At 42.6% G+C, this 26,553-nt stretch overlaps 1 protein-coding gene and 1 pseudogene across 3 annotated transcripts in view; one reads left to right on the top strand and one right to left on the bottom strand.

The window, feature by feature from the left end:
* Positions 1–13,400, top strand: part of LOC142659209 (uncharacterized) — a 49,292-nt gene extending 35,892 nt beyond the window's left edge. For 2 of the 3 annotated variants that reach the window (XM_075835315.1, XM_075835142.1), the window contains one exon: positions 11,340–13,400. In XM_075835315.1, the coding sequence (XP_075691430.1) occupies positions 11,340–12,574 (1,235 nt within the window). In that variant the 3' untranslated portion in view covers positions 12,575–13,400. The remainder of the gene's footprint in view (positions 1–11,339) is intronic. The other variant, XM_075835227.1, reaches the window with a different exon arrangement.
* Positions 1–26,553, bottom strand: part of LOC142656808 (uncharacterized) — a 609,035-nt pseudogene that overhangs the window by 237,251 nt on the left and 345,231 nt on the right.

Genomic DNA, 26,553 nt, shown 5'->3' with positions numbered 1-26,553 from the left:
GTTTCCACCTCTGACCTCTAATTGAAATTAATAGGAGGCTTAAAATATCTGCGGTGCCCGTTTTGGTGCTTTTTTTTTCTTGCATCTTTTGCATTCGCTTCAACGACTCTAAAAAAAAAAAAAAAAAAAAAAAAGGTCATACAACGCTGTCAATACAAAATATTTTTTTTGCCTTACAAAAACCGCTGCATGAACATACCCTACCAGTGTAGTGCTTGTTTTTAGCCGTTTTCTGTCTTTCTCAAAACTATTTTTTGTAGGGGTGCCCTGAGGAAAAGTTTTTTTTTTTCCAGGGGTGCCTCGAGTCCGAAAAGGTACTAGGCTACAGGATCACGCCGGCCTACGCAAGGATCCCGTTGTGGAGCATCTCAGTTCGTTGTGGGGGTGGGGTGCCGATAATTTTGCACGGGGCGACCATCTTTCCTAAGGCCGGCCCTGCCCGTTACGATACCCATACAATGTATGACACTTACAAGCCCGGAGCTCTGTAGATTACATTAAAGAGACTCTGTCACCAGATTATAAGTGCCCTATCTCCTACATGAATTGATTGGAGCTGTAATGTAGATAACAGCAGTGGTTTGTATTTTGAAAAACGATCATTTTTGAGCAAGTTATGAGCAATTTTAGATTTATGCTAATTAGTTTCTTAATAGACAACTGGGCGTGTTTTTACTTTTGACCAACTGGGCGTTGTGAAGAGAAGTGTATGACGCTGGCCAATCAGTGACCAATCAGCGTCATACACTTCTCATTGTTCCAGCCCATTGTTAAGCGTGATTGTGCAGTGAAAGAAGCTGGGCTGGAACAATGAGAAGTGTATGACGCTGATTGGTCAGAGTCGTACACTTCTCTTCACAACACCCAGTTGGTAAAAAGTAAAAACACGCCCAGTTGTCTATTTAGAAACTAATTAGCATAAATCTAAAATTGCTCATAACTTGCTCAAAAACAATCGGTTTTCAAAATAAAAACTGCTGCTGTTCTCTACATTACAGCGCTGAACAGATTATGTGGGAGATCAGGCACTAATAATCTGGTGACAGAGCCTCTTTAACTGCTCACTATAAAGAAGATGCTAGTTACAATACCCATACAGACAAAGCGAGTAGATTTATAAGCCAGGAGCTCTGGAGAAAGGATAAATGCTATCTACAGATTACAGCCTCTGAAAAATAAGCAGTATAGCATAGACAGAACGAGAGGGAAGATTTTTTTCACCTGCAAAGTCCAGATTGGAGGCTGCAGTACAGGAAAAACCAGCTCTGGATGCTGAGAAGCCTGTGCACGGAGGAGTGCTGGCAAGATTGGGGGCACAGGACACAGCCCCCGCTATCCAGTGGATTTAAAAGTGTAGAGCAGCAAAACTAGTCAATGATCGCATGCAAAAGTAGGGTTATACAGAAACTACTCAGGGAGCTTTAAAGGGGTTTTCCAAGTTAAAATGACTATGTGTTAATGTTTGTAATTTATTAATGTAAATACATTTGTAATATACTTACATTTTCCAAATTGGCCCTGTTTTCAGATGCTGCCGTGGGGGTACTTGGCTGGTGACGTCACTCTCTGGCCGCTGTGTTAATCTTCAATCCTCTTCCAGGTATATAACGCGTCACTTGTGACGCGCCGTGTATGGGCTGTTCTGTTGAACAGCCTGTAACACGCATACGCGGTTAACAGCACTAGTTGACTACGCTATTGCTTCCGGCAAAACGACGGATCCGGTGCACAACAGAGACAAACGGAATCCATGGCCACCGGATCTGTCACCATTAAAATCAATGGTGATGGAAACGGAAACCCCTAGTTCCGTTTGTGTCAGTTTGTGTCTGTTCAGGGTCCTGTTCTGACGGAAAGTTCAGACGGAATGTCAGAACGGGGCCCCAACGCAGATGTGAACAGAGCCTTACATAATAATTCTGCACACATAGATATTATCTACGAAAGCCAAAACCTCAGTTTTACTTTCTTAAATATTCAGGTTTGAGGTTTATTAACATTTTGGCTTGACCGACAGCACTGTAGTTGTTCAATAATAAAATTAATCCTCAAAAATACAACTTTCCTAATAATTGTGCACACAGTGTAAACTGCTGTTTGGACCCACAGCATGGTTCAGAAGGAAAGGCTTGGCTTTTGGAGCGCATATTTTGCTGGATTGGTTTATGGGCGCCATTTCGCATTTGCTGAGCCCCTGTAATACTCATTCAGTGTAAACACACCAAAAGTGACTCCATTTGGGAGATTACACCCCTTGAGGAATTTATGTAAGTCATGAAAATGAAAAAAAAAAAAATTCCCCAATGAGATGTAGTTTTAGATTAACATTTTTCATTTTCCCAAGGAACAAAGGAGGGAAAGCACCAACATTTGCAAAGACATTTCTCCCGAGTATGGTAATACCCGATATGTGGTCAAAAACGGCTGTTTGGGCACATGGCAGGGCTCAGAAGTAAAGGAGTGGTATTTGACTTTTGGAGCGTAGATTTTGCTGGAATGATTTGCGGACGCCATGTCGCATTTGCAAAACCCCTGATGTACCAAAACATAAGTGACACCATTTTAGAAACTACACCCCTAAAGGCATTTATCAAGGGGTGTAGTGAGCATTTAGACCTCACAGGTATTTTTCAGAAATTGTTAGTGTGGATGATGCAAAGTGAAAACTGTGATTTTTTCCCACTTATATGCCATTTCATCGTTCAATTTGTTGTGCACAGCTTTTGCCACTGGGGACTCTCACCCCATATATTAAGTGTGTTCTCCTGGGTATAGCAATGCCATACATGTGGACGTAAACTGTTGTGAAGGCACACTGTAGGGCTCAGAAGGGAACTTGGAGCGTGGATTTTGCTTGGTGGTAGTTTTGTTTGTAGTTTTACTGGTATTTCAGGTTATAATGTAGGGGCATATGTAAACTGTGCGGAGAACATCAGGGCATAATAAGGTGGTATAATGATGGGGTAACTAATAAAATGGTCCATAGATATGTGGTAATCCGTTATACACAAGCCAGTATCGCACTGATAGATGTGTCCTTTCTTATCCCCCTTTTGTAACACACTCCACCTTTTTAGGACTTTTCCTCCTTTGTAGTTTGGGAAATTTTGCTGGCAAAGTGTTGCTCTGGTATAGTACGGGCGCCCTCGCTTCCCTCAGATGTGCTATGGCCCTCCCCTTCCTGATTCCCAAATACTAGAGCCTTGATAACCACTTCTTGAAACTGAAGGAATGTTCCCCTTCGGCCAGCACAGCAGGATGCTTTTTCATCACCGCCTTACTAGTGCCATAACTTTTTCTTTGTTTCTCTCCTTGTAGACTTGTTTTTTGCGGGACAAGCTATTTTATTGGTACCATTTTGCGAGACATTCAACTTTTTGATCACTTTTTATGAATTTTTTTTTTTTTGGAAGAGGATATAACCAAAAACAAGCAATTCTGGATTTTTTTTTTCTTTAATGTTTTTTTCGGCATTCACGGTGCGCCATTAATTGCATGTTAACTTTATTCTTCGGGTCAATACGATTTTGGCGATACCAAATTAATATAGTGGGTTTTTTTATGTATTGTAGCTACTGCACAATAGAATCCCTTTTCTTTTTTTTCTACCACTTTTGTTTTCTGTGTCGCCATATTCTAAAATCCATATTTTTTATTTTTGCGTCGACAAAGCTGTTCCAGGACTTTTTTTGCGGGACGTGCTGTCGTTTTTATTGGTACTATTTTGGGCTAAATTTGACTTTTTGATCACTTTCTATTCCCTTTTTTTTTTGTGGAGGAGATGTGATCTAGTAACAGCGATTCTGGTGTCGTTTTTTTATATCTTTTTTTTCTTTTTCTTACAGCGTTCACAATTCGGGATAAATTATGTCATCACTTTATAGTTTGGGTCGTTAGACGTGGCGATACCAATTAATGTATGTGTGCATGTACAATACAATGTATATGTGTATTTATATATATATATATATATATATATATATATATATATATATATATATATAGTGTTATATTTTTTCTTTTTTTTTTTTACAATCGTAAAAGACTTATGGGGAAAAGAAGGCAATTTTGGTGTTTTTTTTACTTTTATTTGTTTTTTGTCCCACTAGGGGTCTGGAAGGTCTGCAACACTGATAGCTGTAATGCATTGCACTGCATAGGTACCGTAAGCGGTCATTGTGACACTGTCAGCAAGCCAATTAGGACTTGCCGAAGGTGGGTCCTAACAGGCCTTCCGGACTTGGCAGACCAGGGGGCCGTTGTTAGGCCTCCGGTTGCCATACCATTGATCTTCACCCCAGCGATCGCGTAAAGGGGGTGCCGATCAGGCTAAAAACCCCCTAGATGCTGCGGTCGCTATTGTCTGTGGCATTTAAGGGGTTAATTAGCCAGATCGGAGCCCTGCTCCGGTCCTGGCTATTAGGGCAAGGTGTCATCTATGATTTATAGAGCTGACACCAGTCAGTAATGGCGCGGGCTCAGCTTCTGAGCTTACGTTATCACCGCGATGGAACTGTACTTCGGTTTGTGGGAACCGCTTTCCTGCAGACCTCTCTTCCACCTCCAGAGGTCTGTTCTGTCAGAACTACCTAAGAAGCCAAGAAGAAGCCGATAGAAATGGCCTGCACAGTCTCCAGATTTAAAGCCCATTGAGCTTGTTTGGGATGAACTAGACAGAAGAATGAAAGCAAAGCAACCTACAAACAGGGCTGTCCTTAGGATAGATGGCGCCCCGTGTGAAATTATCTTTCGGCACCCCACTCCATCACAAAGAAAACTGCCCCATAAAAAGGTATAATGCCGTATATAGTGCCCCCACACAGTATAATTCCCCTTTAGTGCCCCTATACAGTATATTAATAATATTTAAGAATATAATATATTATAACCCCTTCTAGGACACATTTTGTCCTCTAATTGTTCCCGTATTATCCCCCCTGTAGTGCCCCTACACAGTATAATGTTCACTTAGTAATGCCTTCCTCTTCTGGCTGCCACACCCCCCCCCCCCCCCCCACCGCCATGTAGATAGCCTCCCCTTCTAGATTGTTCCATACAGTCTCCCTGTAGACAGTGCCATAATCCCCCACCTCCTCCTTGTAGACAGTGCCACACAGCCCACACCTCCCCATTGTAGATCGTGCCATACGTGCCCCCAAACAAAAATAAAAATTGTACTCACCTAGGCCCCGTTCCCATGATGAACTGAGCTGCTCCACAACGGGATCCTTGCGTAGGCCAGTGTGATCCTGTAGCCTAGTACAGAGTTTCCCAACCTGTTCTGGCTCTAGGCAGCACTCGAAAAATAAAATTTCCTCAGCGCGCCCCTACCAAAAATTGTTTCAAGAAAGACAGAAAATGGCTAAAAACAAGCACCACACTCGTAGGGTATGTTCACACAGCGTTTTTTGGAAGGCAAAAGTCTGCCTCAAAATTCCTTCAGGACAGCGTTATTTGACTTTTTTTGTGTTCTTTTTTAAGCCGTTGAAGCCAATGCAAAAGATGCAGGCAAAAAAGCACTCCAAACGAGCGCAGAAGGTATTTTCTGCCTCCTATTAATTTGGAGGTCAGAGGTGGAAATCACTTGAAGACTATCAGTCCCCCTTTCACAGTAAAATGACCATCAGCCCGCCACTCACAGATTCCCCCTGTAGATGGTGCCACACAGCCCCCTGTAGATGGTGCCACACAGCCCCCTTGTAGGTAGTGCCACACAGCCCCCTTGTAGGTAGTGCCACACAGCCCCCTTGTAGGTAGTGCCACACCCCCCCCCCTTGTAGGTAGTGCCACACACTCCCCGACAGTGACATCAAGAACTTCCTGGAGTGGAATCCCAGGAGACAGCGTCGGCAACTCTGTGGACGGGGATTCCGTTCAGGAGTTGCCCCTGATGTCATTGTCCACAGGGCTGCCATCAGGAATTTCTAGGCCCGATACAGCTAAGATGTCTGGGCCCCCCTCTATTACCAGGGGTGGGCCACGGAAAGTTCGGCACTCACGTTTGTACGTTATACACATAAACAGATTTTGGTGCTGATGTAAATTACAGTGAACGAAACCATGGAGCAGGCAGTGACCAGTTAATGCTCTGGATTTTGATCTATTTAGCCAAAATGTATCCGACTGTATGGCATACAATGGGATACGTCACCCGGGGAATGGCCCAGGGGATTCCGTCCCTGGAGAATACCCTGACGTCACTTTACATATATGGACAGTGATGTCAGGAGCTTTCCCAGAGAGAAAGTCCATGGGTAGAGCACTTGTGATGCTCTGCCTGGGGACTCCGGCATTGGGAAGCTCCCGACATCACTGTCCACATACTAATGAATCACGTCCGTGTGCTGTGTGTTGAAACAACGCACAGCACACGGACCCATTGATTTCAATGGGGCCATTAACGCATGCGTGATTTTTCATGCAACGAGAGTCAGTTGCGTGAAACTCACTGCATGTCCTATATTGGTGCGTTATCACGCACCTACGCGCCCTTTGAAGTCAGTGGGTGCGTGAAAATCACGCACCGCACAAGGATGCACATGCGTGTGCGGTGAGTGATTTGCGCATCAATTCAATTGCAAATAATAATTTAAAAAAAATGATGTGGTTTGCGAGTGCGTGAATAACGCATGCCACTCGCAAAGCACACTAATGCATAATGCAACACACATGGACCAGATTCACCCGTGTGAATCTGATCCGCTCGTGTGAATGAGGCCCAAAATCGCAGCAAAAATGTGATTCGGCTGCCCTGTGAGAATATAGCCTAACCGCACAATTTTTTTAATGTTTTGTATCCTTTTTTGTTTATGCATTTATCGTAATCCCGGCACAAATCACACGGTTTTGCCACGATTCCGAAAATTGCGGCAAAAAAACGCTAGGGAAACGAAAAAAAAAACAAAAAACATTTTAACATACTTTTATATATTCTACAAGTGGGGTTGGGAAGCAGGATGGAGGGAGGGTGACACTCACCAGCCTGCAGGTCCAGTCAGCTGTGTAGAGAAGGACGTGTCTGGGGGGGGCGGAATCTCCACACGGAGCTTTTGCTTCTCCTGCTGCATCTTCCCCTTCTGTTATTCCTCTACGATGCTGAAGTTGGTTTCTTATTCGTCCAGTTCGTGAAGTTACAACAGGTCTGCTGGGGGGGCGTGAGCGTTGTGAAGGGGGGCCCGCGAGGGGGAGTGGGGGGCCGACAGTCAAGGGGTGACGACATCAGCCCGACGGGCCCTTTTTCTTCAGCCATGTAGCCGGGCCCCTGACTGGAGTACCACTAGTACTGCCCTGATGGCGGCCCTGACTCCATATATGGACAGTGACATCAAGTGCTCCGTCTAGGAACGGAATCCCCGGCAACACGGGGATTCCGCTCCTTCAGGGAGCTACAGTGGTGCTAATAGATAGCAGAGCGGGGAGATACCTCCCTGCTCTGCTAAGGTATTCAGTAGTACCTGCGTCTTAAGGACGCATATACTATTGAATGTGGTGTCGCTAACGCTGTAGCAGCCGCAGCGGCTGCTAGCGGTGCCGCCGGCCATAGGGGGGCGCGTCCCGACGGGCGGCACAAGCGTTCTCGTGCCCGTTGTCACCGCCAGCATGCACTATGGCTGCTACAGTGGTTTCGATGCCTATGACAGAAGCGCCCAAATGGTAAAGCAGCTGCTGAGTTGCTGGGCCCGGGCACTTCTGAAACCAGCAGGGGAAGGGACCCAGCGCAGCGCCCCCTTACACCTACTGGAGTGCATCACAATGGCACAGGTCGCACACCCCTAATGCCGTCCCAGCCTACAAGTAGAGCACATTTGTGGGAACTTCGGCACCAATGTTGGGAAGAGGTTTCTGAACAATATCTAAATGCATTTGTAGAAAGAATTCCTCAATTGTGTAAAGCTGTTATATCATCTAGCAGTGGCAACTCTGAAGAGTCAAAAATCTAGATTTAATTTGTTGAAACAAAGTTAATCCATTATTTTTATTCATCTCAACTTGTTTATTTCTGCTATGCTTTCATTTCAAAGTACATTTAAAACATTAAACTGTGTAAATATCAATAAAAACTGGAAAAATGTAGGTGTTCTAAAACTTTTGACCGGTAGTTTATACATACAGCGCATGTCGGAAAGGGGTTAAGCATAATTTTGGTATACTCAACATTAGGGCTGGGCGATTATGACATAAATCAAAATCACTATTAATCGTAATCGTGGTTACATGTTCAATTTATCAACTATTATTTAGGCAACACCCCTTTATACTTGCCATGCCCCCTATTTGCATGCTATGCCATTGAAGTACATAGTTACATAGTTACATATAGTTACATAGTTAGTACGGCTGAAAAAAGACACATGTCCATCAAGTTCAACCAAGGGAAGGGAAAAGGGAAGGAAAAATTTCTACACATAGGAGCTAATATTTTTTTGTTCTAGGAAATTATCTAACCCTTTTTTAAAGCCATCTACTGTCCCTGCTGTGACAAGCTCCTGCGGTAGGCTATTCCATAAATTCACCGTTCTTACTGTAAAGAAGCCTTGTCGCCTCTGCAGCTTGAACCTTTTTTTCTCCAGACGGAGGGAGTGCCCCCTTGTTTTTTGAGCGGGTTTTACAAGGAACAGGATATCACCATATTTTTTGTATGTGCCATTAATATATTTATATAAGTTAATCATGTCCCCCCTTAGTCGTCTTTTTTCAAAGCTAAATAGGTTTAATTCTTTCAATCTTTCCTCATAACTTAAATTCTCCATGCCCCTTATTAGCTTCATTGCTCTTCTATGTATTTTTTCCAAGTAGTATTTATCCCCTGAGCCTGCTGTATACTATTGTATATAATATCCCCCTGACACTGCCACCACATAGTAAAATGCCCTTACAAATTCCCTCCACACAGTATAATGCCCTATAGCTGCCCTCCATACAGTATAATTCCCCTTCAACTGCCGTTTACACAGTATAATGCCCCCATAATTGCCCTCCACACAGTATAAAATCCCCTATAGCTGTCTCCTCATAGTATAATGTCCCATAGCTGCCCCCACGCTGTATAATGCCCCCACATAGTCCCAATAGTGCCTAATAAAAACATACTCCCCTAACTCCTATCCAACGACGTGTGGAGGAGATCTCTCTGCTCCTCCGGTCTGTGTGGCTCGGCACAGAGAGGCGAGAAGATGTCACTTCCTCACGCATTTCTGCGCCAAGTAGTCAATGGTAGAGCAGGGACCTTACGACCCCCTGCTCTACCATTGGATTTAACTGTATCTGTGTCCTAAAGACGCAGATACAGTTGAAATCGGGGGGGGGGGGGGGAGCTAAATGCGCAAGGTGACGTCGGTCAATTGCGCTGAATTTCAATTTTGTTGTGTTTTTGTTTTTTTTTATTATTAATTGCCCATCCCTAGTCAACATGAATAGAAAAAAATAAAAAACACATACATTTTGGTGATATTCTTTGTACTTTGTAATATATTCGTTTCAGCCATTACAAATCTCCTAATAACAGCTGAGAAGAACGATCCTCATTATAGTGCTATATTTAATATGAGGCCAGGGACAAGAATTGAGCAACTATTAGAAAACACACAAGGCATCCATGACAACTCTGCACACAAGGGAACATGTGGTCTTTAGGATATTTCCGTTGTACAACCTTAGGCTGTAATATCGAGGAATACGATCCCCCACTATAATCTACTGTACACTAAATAGCTTTTTTGGAACTTATCTTCTGGTAGGTTTCCTTTGAGCTTTTATAGTGGCTTTAACAATGTGTTGTTTTTTTTGTTGTTAAAATATTCGGGGTAATCTTTCAGATCCATTATTATTAGGAAGCTTTCACATTTAATTGTTGTACATACAACGACCTTTCAGTGATGATAACCTGCACCACTTCACGAGGTCTACCTTTTTAGTACTTGATAGAAGCCTCTTTCTCCTTAGATCCTCTTTCCCCTGAATTCTACACACGGCTGTGTTCGGACCATATGTTGGCTGTATTTCCCATACCAAACACAGTTTAGGGGGCCAGACTCCTAGCATCATTGTCATCCATGATGCTTCGAGTCAATGCCTCTCCGCGGGACTACCATACTAAAATCAGGATTGCAGTATGGGACAGTATTCCTGTAGGGAAGCAAGGACACCTGGCATTGTAGATAACTATGATGCTAGAAGTATGGCTACCTGAACGGTGTTTGGTCCAGAAAATGCGAGCGACATACGGTCTGAATACGGCCGTGTGAAGCTGGCCTTAGTGGAATGAATTCAACAATGTACCGGAAACCTTTAATACAGATTCTGATCGATAACCTCACTCTATCTATTTCATTACATAATAAGTGCGTTCGATAAAATTGAGATCAGGTTACTGCTCAGACATTAGGATATACAGACCTTATTGTCATGTCGGTGAATTCAGCCTGAGATGTGTGGTTTGTCTTCTGGCACATTATATTGTTAAATGTAGACAATGCCTAAGGTTAGATTGTCAGTAAAAATATTAAAGTGACCCTCCGGGATCAGGACAAAATTATAAATGTGATGGGGTATGTGGAGTAATATTGCTTGGTGCCCTTCAGTTGTGCCCCTCTGCAATTGATCCACTGTTTTAGAGTCCCCTCTGTGTTGTCTCAAAATGGCCATAGCGCTTCTCAAAGTATAAGACACTTCCTCTGTTCACGGATTGGACAAAACTGCTCACCTGAGCAGCTGTGGCCAATCTGAGAACAGTGGGAGTGTCTCATATTCGTAGTCCTAAGAAGCCATTTTGGGACAGTACAGAGGGGACCCTAAAACGGCAAATCCACGTCAGAGGGGCACAACTGAAGGGCACCAGGTAATGTTACTCCAGATACACTATCATATTTAAAACGTTGTCCCGGGACCAGAGGGTCGCTTTGTTGTTGTATTATAGTGAATACCAATTGGTATTGAAGGACCAAATGTGTTGGTAGAGGACAGGGTTTATTGCCGGGTAATCTTGTGCCCGCATGTTTTTGTTTTATTAAGTCAAGGTTTATGTAATAAAAGTGGTTACTAGACATAGACCAGAAACCCGGACTTTATCAGTGATATATAAGTTTGATAAACAATAGAAAATATAAGGCTGAAATCACACATGTAGTTTTTGTGGCAGTTGTTGGTTTTTGTTTATTTTTTTTGGAGTAGATTCAAAAGGAATTACATATACTTCACCTTCCTGCTGGATCCACTTCTGGCTTTGATTAAAAAATAACTGCATCAAAACTGCATGTGTGTGTTTTCAGCCTAATATGAATGTTATAAATCGGTCTACTTTGTGGTTTAAAAAAAGATAATGAAATTCATCCTAATTCTAGCAGAAAACTCCAGTAAGAAGTCTAAGGGAAACATCATGCTATCAATAAATTATAAAGTAGAAGACGAAGATATCATGCAGCAGTCTTCAGGAGAAAACCTCATTACCCTTAATGTACATCCAGGACTTTACAGTACAGATCGATTATATAATTCTCCTAATCACAAGGAACCTTCTACTGGCCAATCACAGATTGTTACTACAAGTACAGCTCAGAAAGGGGGTAAAAGCTTTCAATATGGTAAACAGTTCACAAAGATCTCAGGTCGTTTTACAAAGCGAAGAATTCATACACGAGAGAAGCCGTATTCATGTTCAGAATGTGGTAAATGTTTTCCGCGAAAATCACAGCTTGCTGTACATGAGAGACGTCACACAGGTGAAAAGCCATATTCATGTTCAGAATGTGGAAAGTGCTTTACAGATAAATCATATATGGTTTTACATCAGAGAAGTCATAAAGGAGAGCAGCCGTATTCATGTTCAGAATGTGGGAAATGTTTTCCACGAAAATCACAGCTTGCTGTACATGAGAGACGTCACACAGGTGAAAAGCCATATTCATGTTCAGAATGTGGAAAGTGCTTTACAGATAAATCATATATGGTTTTACATCAGAGAAGTCACAAAGGAGAGAAGCCGTATTCATGTTCAGAATGTGGGAAATGTTTTACAAAAAAATCAAGTCTTGTTACACATGAGAGAAGTCACAAAGGAGAGAAGCCGTATTCATGTTCCGAATGTGGAAAGTGCTTTACATATAAATCATATTTTGTTAAACATCAGAAAATTCACATTGGAGAGAAGCCGTATTCATGTTCAGAATGTGGGAAATGTTTTACGCAAAAATCAAGTCTTGTTACACATTGGAGAAGTCACACAGGAGAGAAGCCGTATTCATGTTCAGAATGTGGAAAATGTTTTGCCCGAAAATCATATCTTGTTATACATGAGAGAATTCACACAGGAGAGAAGCCATTTTCATGTTTAGATTGTGAGAAATGTTTTAGATCAAAAACATATCTTGTTAAACATGAGAGAATTCACACAGGAGAGAAGCCATTTTCATGTTCAGAATGTGGGAAGTATTTTACAGATAAATCAAGTCTTATTGTACATAAGAGGATTCACAGCGGGGAGAAACCATATTCATGTTCAGCATGTGGGAAATGTTTTATTACTAAAGGCAAACTTCGGGATCATCAGAAAAGCCACATAGGGAAGAATAATAATTAATAAGAGCAAATTAAACCATAAATAGTTCTGCTAACACCAAACCAGATTCACAGTATTGATTAAGTATATAAGCGCTTTATTAGGACTTGATATGGCTACGCATTTCGACACTGCATTAGTGTCTTCCTCAGGCCTTGAACATACTAGTCAAGCGAGCACAACTTATGTATTGTAGTCCAATTATATCAACTGTTTTTAAAAAAAAAAAAAAAAACACGCCAAAAGAGTAACTGCTCTCTGACGTCAGAGGGCAGTTTGACAGGAAAGAAGGGAAATTGTGTTCATTTAGTGACGCAAAAGGAAGTCACAATGTAGCACAAAGTCAATATACATAAAGATAGATACATAAAGCAGGGATAAAATGAAAATCAAAATAAATAACATTATAAACATAATTCATATTTGGTGGGACTGACACAGGGTGGTTGGCTGGTTCCATGCCCATGCTTTCATTCTCACTGGTGTTGAGGACCATGCGAGAAGGGGGAGGTGAGCCGGTGGTTTGTTTAATTTGTATATCCCCTCACCTGACCTATTTAATATATTGAGACGGTGAGCTCAATGGTTATATTTATAACTGTTATGTATTGTTTTATCTGTATTTTTTTTTCTTTCTCTCCCTATCCCCCTGTAACCCCCCCCCCCCCCCCAATTATGTGGATGTCTGAAATGGTCCGGTCGTATTCATCTGACATTCATTGAGATCTATTTGCCGTTTTGGATGCATCTTTGTTTTATTTTCACGATTCCTCTTCTTCGTTTATTTTCTCTTTGTTATTATATTTTATGTTACTCAAACCCCAGCCCCTCTTTGCTTTTTGTATCCCTTATTGAAAAATGTTAATAAAAACCATTTTGAAAATATAATTCATATATGTACATATAATAACGTTGTGCCGGAAAATGAGAGCACAAGTCAGCGAGCGGTGGACAAAAGCATTGATCAGCAGAGCAAAACAAGACTTAGAAGTGGGTAGAGGGTAGGGGTAATAAAACAAAAAGGAAAATGGATTTGGGAAACAAATGATCCATTACTGAGGCGATTCTCCGATCAACAAAAAGCGCTGAGGCAACTAGAGCGTCCCCGTTGTCATGGAGGCTTCATTAAGGGAAGAAACTACGGCAAGAGAGGAGGGACAAACTAAAAAAGCAAAATATCAAGCCCACTTGCGGGGAACTCAGTGTAGACAAGGGAAAAGTTAGAGAGGAAAACGGAGCAGAATTCGAGAAAATGTGTGGATATGGAGCATAAGATCATTACTAGAGGCAGTAACAAAGTGAATATGTGGTTTATTACAAGATATGTTGTGGAAGATTTACAAGAATGTGACAATAAATAATTAAAAGCATCCACATCAAAAAAATATATAAATGTATATATATATATATAATACTTAGAAGTAAAGGATAATAATAACGTTTCATGTACAGTGAAACACCTTGTCTGAACACTTTTCAAGGGAATGCTTAACCCCTTTTTTCAAACCTGACGTGTCACTTTCTGTGGTAATAACTTTGGATTGCTTTTATGTATCCAAGCGATTCTGAGATTGTTTTCTCGTGACACTTTTTATGTTAGTGGTAAAATTTTGTCGATTTATATTCAGTGTTTATTTGTGAAAAACACCAAAATTCAGAGAATATTTGTAAAATTTTCTAAATTTAAATGTATTTTGCTTGTAAGACAGATAGTAGTACCACACAAAATAGTTGCTAGTTAACATTAACCATATGTCTACCTTATGTTAGCATCGTTTTTTTAAAAATCCTTTTATTTTTCTAGGACGTTACAAGGCTTATAACTTTATCAGCAATTTCTCACATTTTCCAGAAAATGTCAAAATGCTTTTTTTTCAGAGACCAGTTTACATATTAGAAAGTCCCCATAAATCACCCCATTTTAAAACCTGCACCCCTCAAAGTATTCAAAACCGCATTCAGAACGTTTCTTAACCCCTTAGGCGGTTCACATTTTTCCCAAAATTCATTTGTAATAATTTTTTTTCTGTAATACAGAAGGTTTTACCAGAGAAACGCAACTCATTATTTATTGGCCAGATTCTGCAGGTTTTTTTTTTTGTTTTTTTTTAAATCTTAATTTTTATTGAAAGATTTTATACAATACAGAGAAAACAAAAACCGCAAAATACACACAATACTGTTCGTAATAGACTGACATTCCATACAAGTGAAACACTTCTCAAATTATCCATTGAAGGTCACAATTAAATATAGTATTTTGAATGAGTCCAAGAATTCCATCTCCTCAGATTCCGACCATGAAGACTTAAATCAGAAACTAAATCTGTTTCATGATAACATCGGTTATTAACCCTTCTAATGACCTCCTGTAACGAAGGGAAAATCAGAGATTTCCAAGATTGTGCGATGGCCAATCTAGTGGCTATAAGAATACGGTGGATAAGTAATCTACCCAACGGGTCTATTTCCACTAGATTAATATCCAAAATTGCTATGGCAGGGGATAACGGCACAGGAACTTGTACGAATTCCGAAATAAGTGCAAATACCCAAACCCAAAGGCCAGACACTGATGGACATGACCACCAAATATGTAAAGGGGATCCTATTTGTCCGCAACCTCTCCAACAAAGTTTAGAAGAACCAGTGAAGATATGTGCTAGTCTGGAAGGTGTTAAATACCACCTCAGGTGCATTTTCCGCATTAATTCAGTATGATTTACACATTTAGAGTGTTTTGCGGCCCAATTGGAAGGTTTAATCCAGGTATCCTCCGAAAAAAACTATTCCCAGTTCCCTTTTCCATTTGAACATATAACTTGTTTTACCCTTATTGTCCAAAGCAAGGATCAAATCATAAAATTGTGGTAAACCATTTGAATATCCCTGCCACTTATGTAGGAATTTGTGGAATGCAGTGCAATTGGTAGGTGAGTGAGGAAGTTTCATGGATTGGATACAATGTCTGATTTGCAAATATTGGTATAAAAGGTTATGAGAGAGTTGATAGACCTTCTGTAAGTCTTCAAACGTCTGAAAAGTGTCAGTCATAAAAATCAGAAATAACCTTCATACCTGCGGTAATCCAAGGAGACATGGAAATATGAGGAATTAAGAACTCAAGAACAGAAAGTGGAATACATTCTTTCGTCACATGAACCCACTTATTTTTGCAAACATAGCTTACCCACACCTGTAACGAATCGGTCATAGAAGTCAAAGTAAATTTAGGTACGTTAGCTCCTACTAAAGTTGCTAAAAGAGTAGATTTAAATGAAAATTTAGTGTGACTATTCTCTTCCAAGACAGCCCACAAATAGGGGGTCGCATCTTTCTAAAGGGGACATATTTGGTCTGCAATAGCCGCTACGTTATAGGCTACAACATTTGGTACCCCCATCCCTCCATTTTTTTATTTTACGATAAAGGAGATTCTTAGCTACTCTAGCTCTCTTCTTATTCCAAATAAAATTAAGAAATAAGGATTGGAGTGGTGCTGTAATAGAACCTAGCAGGATATATGGAATAGTTCTGCATAGATAAAGAAATTTGGGGAGCAAAAACATCTTAACTAATTTAATTCTAGCGAACCATGAAAGATGAAGATTTTCAAATTGTATACAATCCTGTTTAAGGGACCCAATAAGAGAAGAAAAATTAGTAGGAATTACCTGAGCGGGGTTGGAAGTGAGCGTAATCCCCAAATATTTTATACCTGAGTCCGCCCAAGCAAATTTAAATTTAGAGATAGACGCTCTCATTTGTGGGGAAATATGAATAGGCATCATGGAGGATTTAGCAACATTTAATTTATAAAAGGAGACTGCTGAATAAGATTTTATAACTAAGTATTGCGGGAATCGTTGTTAGAGGCGATTTACAAAATAACAAGACGTCATCCGCATACAACCCGATTTTGTGCTCATTAGGGCCGACCTGGAGGCCCTGGATTTCAGGGGAACTACGTATAAGTTCAGCAAATGGTCCCATACAGAGGGTAAAAATTAATAGGGACAACGGACACCCTTGACGAGTGCCATTACTGATTTGAATATGTTTAGAAAATAAACCAGACGTAAAAATCTGGGCCGATAGAGAGGTATATAAAGAAAGGATTGCATCCTTAATAAAGGCTTGAAAACCAAATTTGTCCAGGACAGCTTCTAGAAAATGTCAATTAACCCTGTCAAAGGCTTTTTCCGCATCCAATCAAATCAGCACCGCAGGGACCGTCAAGGTATGCGCAATTTGGATTAGATCAAGACCCCTTCTAGTTCCGTCTCTGACCTGACGGCCTAAAATAAAGCCCACCTGGTCTGGAGCAATCAGAGAAGCTAGGCACCTGTTAAGTCTAGAAGCCAGTAATTTAGCAGAGTTTTATATCATTATTTAACAGTGATATCGGCCTAGAATTAGCAGGAGAATAAGGGGGTTTCCCAGGTTTAGGGATAGTAACAATTATGGTTTTCAACATTTCCACGGGAGGGGAGCCATTAAGCGCTATATTCTTTACCAAACCAAGAAAGTATGGGGACAGAACGTTAATAAATGTTTTATAATACTCATTGGGAAGACCATCTGGGCCTGGGGTCTTATTTTGTTTTGAGGATCTAATAAGTGTCCTGACTTCCTGCTCCGAAATAGGGTCGTTTAGGCTATTCAATTGTTGATCAGATAGTTTTGGTAAATTCAGGGCTGACAAAAATTCCCGAGCTTTTTCTAAAGTTACTTATGGAAGAGAAGGGTCATCCTTCAAATTATACATATCACTATAGTAATCTGAGAACGCATCTGCTATTTTTTGAGGATCATAAGTATCAACGCCATCTTTCGCTTTGAGGTGAGAGATTTTAGCTTTAGCAGATTTATTTTTTACTCTATTCGCCAATAATTTGCTAGGCCTGTCGCCCTGAGTGTAGAAATTCCATTTCATACGTTTCAAATTCGTTTCATAATAGCCCAAATTCAAGGATTTCAACTTATTTCGTAAATTTTTCAATATATCTATATAACCTGGTAAAGGATTTTGTTTCATTAACCCCTCATATTGTTGGATTTTATGTAAGAGATCATCTACTTCTCGGGATCTTTCTTTTTTGGCCCTAGACGCTACTTGTATAATTAAACCTCTCACAAAGGCTTTATGGGTACACCATAATACTTCTGGTGAAGAAGCAGAGGGAGCATTCATTCAAAAAAAAACCTCAGATAAACCCTTTTCAATGTACTCTTGAACCTTTGGGGACTTCAAAACGTGCGTCCTAAGTCTCCAAGGGGATCTAGGGGGTAAGTCATATTTGTCAGAAATTACTAGCTCGATAGGAGCATGGTCTGACCAAGTTATAGATCCTATATTTGAAGATATAGAATTTAAAAGCATACCTCTATCCACCAAAAACATGTCTATCCTAGAATAAATCTGATGAGAAGAAAAGAAGGAATAGTCTCTCTCTGAAGCATTCTGGTATCTCCAAACATCATGGAGGTTTTCCTCTAGTAAAATATCACTTATATCAGGAGACCCTCTAGCAGAGGGTACAGATATATCTAATCAAGCATGCGTAACTATATTAAAGTCTCCGCAAACGACCAACCCCCCCTTGTTGAATAGCTTTAGCTTTTTTAATAACTTTTCTAATAAAGGACTGTTGTCTCGAATTAGGAGCATACACCGATACAATAGTGAAAGTAATGCCATTAAGTTCACAATCAGGATCACATAGCTACCCTTTGGATCAATGACATCTTTAACATGTTTAAACGCAACTGTGTTTTTAACAGCTATGGATACTCCCACCTTTTTCTTATCAATGGAAGCTGAAAAAACATGAGGAAATCTAGAATGTTTAAGGAGAGAAGCATTTTTAGCACACAAATGAGATTCTTGGATACATAAAACATCACATCTCGATTTAACTGCTTTCCAAAGAAGCGACCTTTTAAATGGAGAATTCAAACCATGGACATTTAAGGAAAGAAACTTTATTCCCATCAATGGTACCGCAACAGAGTCAGGAATTAATCAATCTTATTATTAACACACAACAGTATATAACTGATGAACAGTAGAACCAATATCCCTCTTGCAGGGAAAAAACAACGGAGGCAAAAGTCTGCGGAACTTCTGTACCCTCTATCAAAGAGCCACAAATCGAACCAAGCAGAAAGTTACACACTTATTTGAAGCTCAGCCATCGAAAAGTGAAGCAGACATGGACAGTTTCAATCCTCAACTCTGCGCTTAGAACGAGTAATCTTTTCAGACCAGAGAGGCGTCATCATTTCTGGTCATGCGCCTTGATTACGAACCGGACTGTTAGGTCGGGTTAAAAGGAGACCCCAGGTGTGAAGAAGATCTCTTGCATCCGCCGGGGAGAAACGCACATGTTGAGACCCATTTCTTGAAATTATTAGCATGACCGGAAATCCCCATTTGTACAGGATTCGTTTTTCTCTCAGGAGTTTGGTCATAGGTAAGTATTCCTTTCTCCGTAGCATAGTAGCTGCCGATAGGTCTGGATAAATTGATACATCTTTAAATTTATCCGCAAGGTCCGGAGAGGTTTTTAGAGCTTTCAAAAAATCATCCTTGACATGGTAGAAATGGATACGAGCAATAGCATCCCTAGCAAGATGGGCAGCAATATGACGCGGCTTGGGCATCCGATGGATTCTATCAATGGTGAGGTCAAGCTCAGATCTTTGAGGAAGAACCCCGGACATAAGCTCTTTCAGGTATGGAGATAACAAATCTGGTGTAATAGATTCTGGAATTCCCCGAATTCATACATTATTTCTCCTAGATCTACCAGATCTAGAACTTTGGTAGAAAGTCTCTGAACTTCTTCTAAGGTAGCATTAGCATCAATCAAGGAGTTGTGAGATTTAGCAAAAGCCGCCATCTTGTTTTCAATATGATCTGTACGAGTAGCAATGGATTGAATGTCCGCCCTTAACTCCCCCAAGGCTTGTCTAATATCTGTTTGAAGAGAATCTCTCAATGAGTCTTAAAGCTTTTTAATCACTGCTTCTGACACGGGGTGAGAGTCTAGGGGATCATGCATCTCACCATTTAGAGAGTCTGCTCTAGACGAGGGGGTAGGAGAGGATGGGGGAATTGATGTACTTCTATTCACAGCCAAGGACTGAGACGAAGAATGTTGAAAGAACTCTGTGAGTTTCGTGGGTTTGGACTTGGCATTTTTCTTCGTTGTGCCACCCATGGTGAAATGAAAACAGTATGTATTCAGTTAAATATATAATATGCCACTCGTAAATGGAGAGGATTTCTCACATCCAAATAGTGACTCCAGCATGAAGGAGTAAGACCAGGCAGGTGTAGTGCAGGACACTTGTATATATTTAAATAAGTAACAGACGCTTTGTATTGCAATGGCAGGCAGTTGTGAAGTGAGCAGACAGTGCCAAATTCAAAATGTCTCAGTGTTTCAGAGGAGACGTACTCACTGGGGAGAGGAGGAATGATGTCTGATGTAGCCGGCGTATTCAATAGGATATTCAGCAGCTGCTGCGAGCAGAGGAAGGACTGAAGAAGCAGGGGGGATGGTAGATTCGTCTAGCAGGCATACACTGTGCCTGCAGATCATGAGCAGCAAGCACACTACTCCGTGCAGCTCAACAACGGCTGGTCTCCAGCTCCACTTTAGTCCCCGGCTGCCACGTGTCTGAGGCCGCGTCCACACCGAGAAGGGCCGACATGCAGGAGATACGCCGGAAGCTCTGAATCCCGCTGTCTCCTCACTCCACTCGTACCCGGGTAATCCCTGGTTAATAATATCCGTCCACTTCCACAATTGTGGTTTATATGAGCCGTTTTGTTCTTCAATTAGCGGGAGCGAAGTAACTTAGGCGTCCGCTCTCCTGCTGGTCCAGGCCATGCCCCCAGATTCTGAAGTTTTTAGAAATATCCCAGAGTGGCCCTTGTGTCCTAATAGACTGAAGCACAGGCCTCAGAAGCAAAGTAGCATTTAGTAGATTTTGGGGCCTCATTTTTTTTAGAATATATTTTAGGCACTATGTCAGGTTTAAAGAGGACTTGTGGTGCCAAAACAGTGGAAACCCCCCAAAAGTGACCCCAGTTAGGAAACTACACCCCTCAAGAAATTTATCTAAAAATTAAATCTACTTTTTTTTCTGAACAAACTTGTAGTTTTTACAAGAAATAAAGGTGAAAAAGCACCCCAACATTTGTAAAGCAATTTGTCACGAGTATGCAAATACCCCATATGTGGTAATAATTTGCTGTATGGACCCACGGCAGGGCTCAGAGGGGAAGGAGCACCATTTGGATTTTGGAGTGCAGATTTTGCTGGAATTGTTTGCGGCGCCATGTCACATTTGCAAAGCCCCTAAGGGGCCAATATAGTGCAAACCCCGCAAAAGTGACCCCATTTTGGAAACTACACCCCTGAAGGAATGTATCTAGCGGCATAGTGAGTATTTTGACCCCGCTGTTTTATTGGTGAATTTATTGGAATTCGGCAGTGAAAATTTAACTCTCTATTTTTTCCAACTATATGTAGTTTTTGCTCTAAATTTTTTCTTTTCACAAGGGGTTATAGGAGAAAAAAACACCTCACAATATGTTACTGTAACACCCATGGCCACGGGCCATCAGGATTACTCCCCTAAATATGTAATTAGCCCATACTCACCCTGGACTATAAGAAGGGCCCTGCACCTTCCCTCATTGCCTGAGCGTTGTTGTGTTTACGTGTGTTAGTCTTTGCAAATGGTCCTTTAGTGTTTTCCAGTTCCCAGTGTTCCCATATCTGCTACCTGTATCCCGTGCTACCTTGTTCCTGTGCCATAGAGAGTTGGGGTCGTGTTGTGCCGTATACTACGCCTTCTGTGTTACACCTCTCCTGGTGTCTGCCTGCTGCCATTTTCCATCCGAGCCTACCATCGCTACTGTCTGAATTACCACAGGTACCCTTATTCGAACTATAGACGTTGACTTGGTATCCTGTTGACCAGCTGCTATCCCGGTACGGCCCAGTGGGTCCACATACCCACAGATCATGACAGTACACTCAGGCCATGGACCCCGCTGATCAATTCAAGACCATGACGACGTCACAAGCCTTGCGCTCAGATATGCTAGACCTCCAGTCACGACAAGACCAACTCCTCCAGGCGGTGAACATCATTGAACATTGGCTGGATACACAAGCTGCAGCCTTCCCGACACCTGTTCCTGTTACCTTTCTGTTCCTCCTACTACACCTCCTGGCAATGCTAACTCCTGATTTAGTCTGCCACTACCTCATTGCTATGATGGAGATGCGAGGACCTGCAGGGGGTTTCTGAACCAATGCCAGATTCACTTTACATTCTATACAGAGCCCTTCTCTTCTGATGACGCAAAGATCGCCTTTACAATCTCTCCCCTCACTGGCAAAGCCCTGGCGTGCGCGAACCCCATTTGGGAACGTCAGAGACCCATGAGTTACAAGGGTTCGTACAGACTTTCCGTACTATATTTGAGGAACCCGGGAGAGTTTCATCAGCCACTGACTCTTCGCGAGGAGGACAGCTCTGTGGGCGAGTACGCCATTCAGTTCCGCACACTGGCTGACGAACTAACCTGGAACAACAAGGCCTTGGTGTCTACAATGTGGCAGGGACTGTCCCCTGCAATTAAGGATGAGCTTGCCGTCCTAGATCTGCCATCTACCCTGGATGACCTCATTCTTCTGGCCGCCCAGATTGACATGAGGATCCGAGAACGGTCCCAAGAGGTTCGTCAGGAAGGAGGACTCCCTCTTCTACATTTCAGCAACTCCTGTTGCCCTCATCAGCTGATCCACCAGAGGAGTCTATGAAGATGGACCATCTCAAGTTGTCTATTCTGGAGAAACAACGCAGACGCACTTCAGGACTGTCTGTATTGCAGCCTCGGAGGCCATCTTGTGCGTCTGTGCCCCCAAAAGCCCCAGAGCCTAGGGTTGGTTGGGGAGACAACTCGGGGTAGAGAACGACTTGCTTCCAAATTGTCCATCCCCGTGACTATAAAAGATGCACCGGGTCTATCTGGACTCTGGATCCGCAGTTAACTTCATTCAGAGAGACCTGGTGGATCTTCTCCAGTTGCCCACAACCCCCCTGGAGAGGCCGTTGACCGTTGCCTCGATGAATGGACTGCCTCTGCCCGACCCAATTTTTATCTTAGACCAAACCGCTGAGGCTCCAAGTGGGAGCCCTTCGTTCAGAGCTAGCCTCGTTTCTTTTCCTGCCCAAGGCCATCGACCCTGTGCTGCTGGGCCTGCCTTGGCATCGACTACATGCCCCGGTTCTGGACTGGAATTCTGGAGAGGTTCTCCAGTGGGGTCCCAAGTGCCTCAACCACTGCCTGGGGCAAATCCATCCGGCTCAGTCATTGCCAGGATTGCCTTCTCACTATTCATATTTTGCAGGTCTCTTCAGCAAGAGGGAGGCGGAGACGCAGCCCCCACACCGGGCATATAATTTCCCTATTCAACTCATTCCGGATGCGTCCCATCCCCGTGGAAGGGTATACCCTCCTTGCCAGATACTCCATCTATGTCCGCTTATATTAAGGAGAATTTGGAGTGTGGTTTCATACAAAAGTCTTCCTCCCAGTTCGGGGCCGTGTTCTTCTTTATCAAAAAGAAAGACGGAACTCTTCGACCTTGCATCAACTACCGGTGCCTCTACCAGATCACGGTCAAACATAAATATCCGTTGCTGCTGATTTCAGAACTGTTTGACCGCATACGAGGAGCCAAGATTTTTTCCATGCTAGACCTGCGTGGGGCTTACAACCTAATCCGAATGCGCTGGGGTGACGAATGGAAGACGGCATTTAACACCCGAGACGGGCACTATGAATACCTGGTGATGCCCTTCGGTCTGTGTAATCCCCCCCCCCCCCGGTGTTCCAAGAGTTTGTTAATGACATCTTCTGTGACCTCCTCTATGTCTGTTTTGTGGTCTATCTCGATGACATCTTAATTTTTTCTCCTGACCCGACGACTCATCAGAGACATGTCTGTTGAGTTTTTCTGCGATTAAGGGAGAATCGCCTGTATGCCAAGCTGGAGAAGTGCGTGTTTGAGAGAAATGCTCTACCCTTCCTCTACCCTGGACGTAAGAAGTGGGGATACTGTAATGGCCATGCGCCGTTGGGATTACTCACCTCCCAATGGTCTGTGAGCGCTGGCCCGCATCTCCTTAGGAGATGCCAGCGCTCACTCCTGCTTCATTCTGTAGTGTCCCGTAGGGTGCGAGCTCACATGTATGAAATATGTAATTAGCCCATACTCACCCTGGACCATAAGAAGGGCCCTCATTGCCTGAGCGTTGTTGTGTTTGCAAATGGTCCCTTAGTGTTTTCAAGTTCCTAGTGTACCTGATACATGTATCCCATGCTACCTTGTTCCTGTGCCATAGAGAGTTGGAGTCGTGTTGTGCCGTATACTACACCTTCTGTGTTACACCGTGCCTGGTGTCTGCCTGCTGCCAAGGTCCCATCCGAGCCCACCATCGCTACTGTCTGAAGTAGCCTTATTCAAACTATAGACATTGACTTGGTATCCTGTTGGCGAGCTGCTATTGCGGTACGGCCCAGTGGGTCCACATACCCACAGATCGTGACAGTTACTTAATATCTCCCGAGTACGGCAATACCCCATGTGTGGCCTTAAACTGCTGTTTGGGCACATGGCAGAGCTGAAAATGGAGCGCCACTTGGCTTTTAGAGCACAGATTTTGCTGGACTTGTGTACGGGCGCCTTGTTGCATTTTCAGAGCTCCCTTAGGTATCAGAGTAGAGTGGAAAACCCTGAGAAGTGACCCCATTTTGTTAACTACACCCCTCATGGCATTTATCATTTGCTTGGACATATGACAGGGTTTAGGAATGAAAGCGCAAATGCGCATTTGAGGCCTATTTTGGTGACTTTCGCAGCATTAGCCCACAATGGCATGGCTCTGGGGTCAAATAGTAAAACAAACCTCTATTTTGGAAACTGCACCCATCAAGGAATTTTTTAAGGGGTGTAGTGAGCATTTTGACCCCACAGTTTTTTTTTTAATAGAAATGAACGCTCACTAGATGGTGCAAAGTGGAAATTGCAATTTTCCACAGGTATGACATTTTAGTGCACAATATGTTGTGCCCAGTTCGTGCCACTGAAGACAAATTCCTCAAACTGTTAAGCGGGTTCTCCCGGGTATGGCGATGCTATATATGTGGACGTAAACTGCTGTTTGGAACGCCATTTTACTCTTTGAGCATAGATTTTGCTTAGTGGTAGTTCTGTTTGGGGTTTTGCTGGTATTTCAGTTTATAATGTGGGGGCATATGTAATCTGTGTGTAGTACATCAGGGTATATGTAAGATGTGCGGAGTATATGAGGGTATATGTAAGCTGTGGAGTACATCAGGGCATATGTAATATGTGAGGAGTACATCAAGGTATATGTAATCTGTGGAGTACTTCAGGGTATATGTAAGATGTGAGGAGTACATCAGGGTATATGTAAGCTGTGCGGAGTACATCAGGGCATAATAAGAGGGTATAATAATACGTTAAATAAATAATAATTCGTAGATATGTGGCCAGTGTCGCACTGATAAATGGTGTCCACTCTTATCCGCTTTTGGAACACTGCACATTTTGCATCGCCATATTCTGAGAGCCAGAAAGTTTTTATTTTTTCTCCACCGGAGCTGTGTGAGGACTTATTTGTTGCGGGACAATCTGTAGTTTTTATTGGTACTATTTTGGAGTACATTCGATTTTTTTTTGGCAAACAAGAAGGCCAAAAACCAGAAATTCTAGTAATATTTTTAATTCTTTTTTTACAGCGTTCACCGTTCACTATAAATTAAAATTTTAATCTATTCTGCTGGTCAATACGATTGCCATTCGCAACTATCGGGTGCGATCTAACCACCTAGTGATCGTTAATTGGCCAGATCAGAGTTCTGGCCGTTAGAAGAGGATGTCAGTTGTGACAAACAGATGACACCCGCGGGCCGCGGCCATGGCAACCATCAGGGGTGCCAACAGGCTAGAAAGCGCATAGATGCAGCGATCACTTTTGATCGCTCCATCTAAGGGATTAATCGGCCGGATTGGAGGCTAGCTCTGGTCCTGGCTGTTACAGTGGGATGTCGGCTGTAATACAGCCGACACCCGGCGGTAATGGCGCTGGCTGAGCTTCTGAGCCAGCTCCTTCATATACAGTTACGTTCTCAAGGAGCTGTGATTGGTCAGTCTGCTGTGACTGACCAATCACAGCGACTGCCGGCAGGAGACTGCTGTGATTGGTCCCCTGCCGTCTTACTGTGCCGATAGCACAGTTCTGTCACATTGTCCTTTGTCAGGGTGAAAGTTGTTAGCCAGGACGCACCGGTACATCTCGGTGCCTTAAAGCACTGCAATAGAGGACGTCCTAGTGCGTTAAACGGCATTTAGCAGTGAGACAGTCATTCTGGTATCAATTTGTTGATAATAGAATATGCATTATGTTGTGCGGTAAAAAGGCAAACGTATATCGTAATAGACAATAAAATGGCAAATGAAGTCACTATGGTATAAGAACAATATAAAATCATGTGAATATAAAATGTATAGTTAGAATGAAACTGTAATGACGGGGGGTAGGGAAACGGACAAGTGATCCCTAGTCTACCCGCCACTCTGTCCCTGCCTACTTGCAACGACCCGCCCTAGGCGACGGGGTACAACTGGGCGGCGGTCCCTGCGCTCAGTAAGTGCACGACAAACATACAAGGGAATACAAGCAAGGGAAAGGGGCAGTTGCCCACGGCAACACCGTGAGAAACCAGAGTGGTGAACGAGCCGAGTCAAGCCAGGAGTGTGCGAGGTACCAAACGAAGAGCAGAAGAGTAGTCAGTAAGCCAGGGTCTGTATGGAGCAGGATCAAAATAGAAGGAGCTGTAGCTGGGCCAGGAAACCACACGAAAAGAATCACAAGCACCGAGG

The sequence above is a fragment of the Rhinoderma darwinii genome, chromosome 1 (genome assembly GCF_050947455.1).
Source record: "Rhinoderma darwinii isolate aRhiDar2 chromosome 1, aRhiDar2.hap1, whole genome shotgun sequence".
NCBI lineage: Eukaryota > Metazoa > Chordata > Amphibia > Anura > Rhinodermatidae > Rhinoderma > Rhinoderma darwinii.
This window is presented reverse-complemented; position numbering and strand designations above follow the sequence as displayed.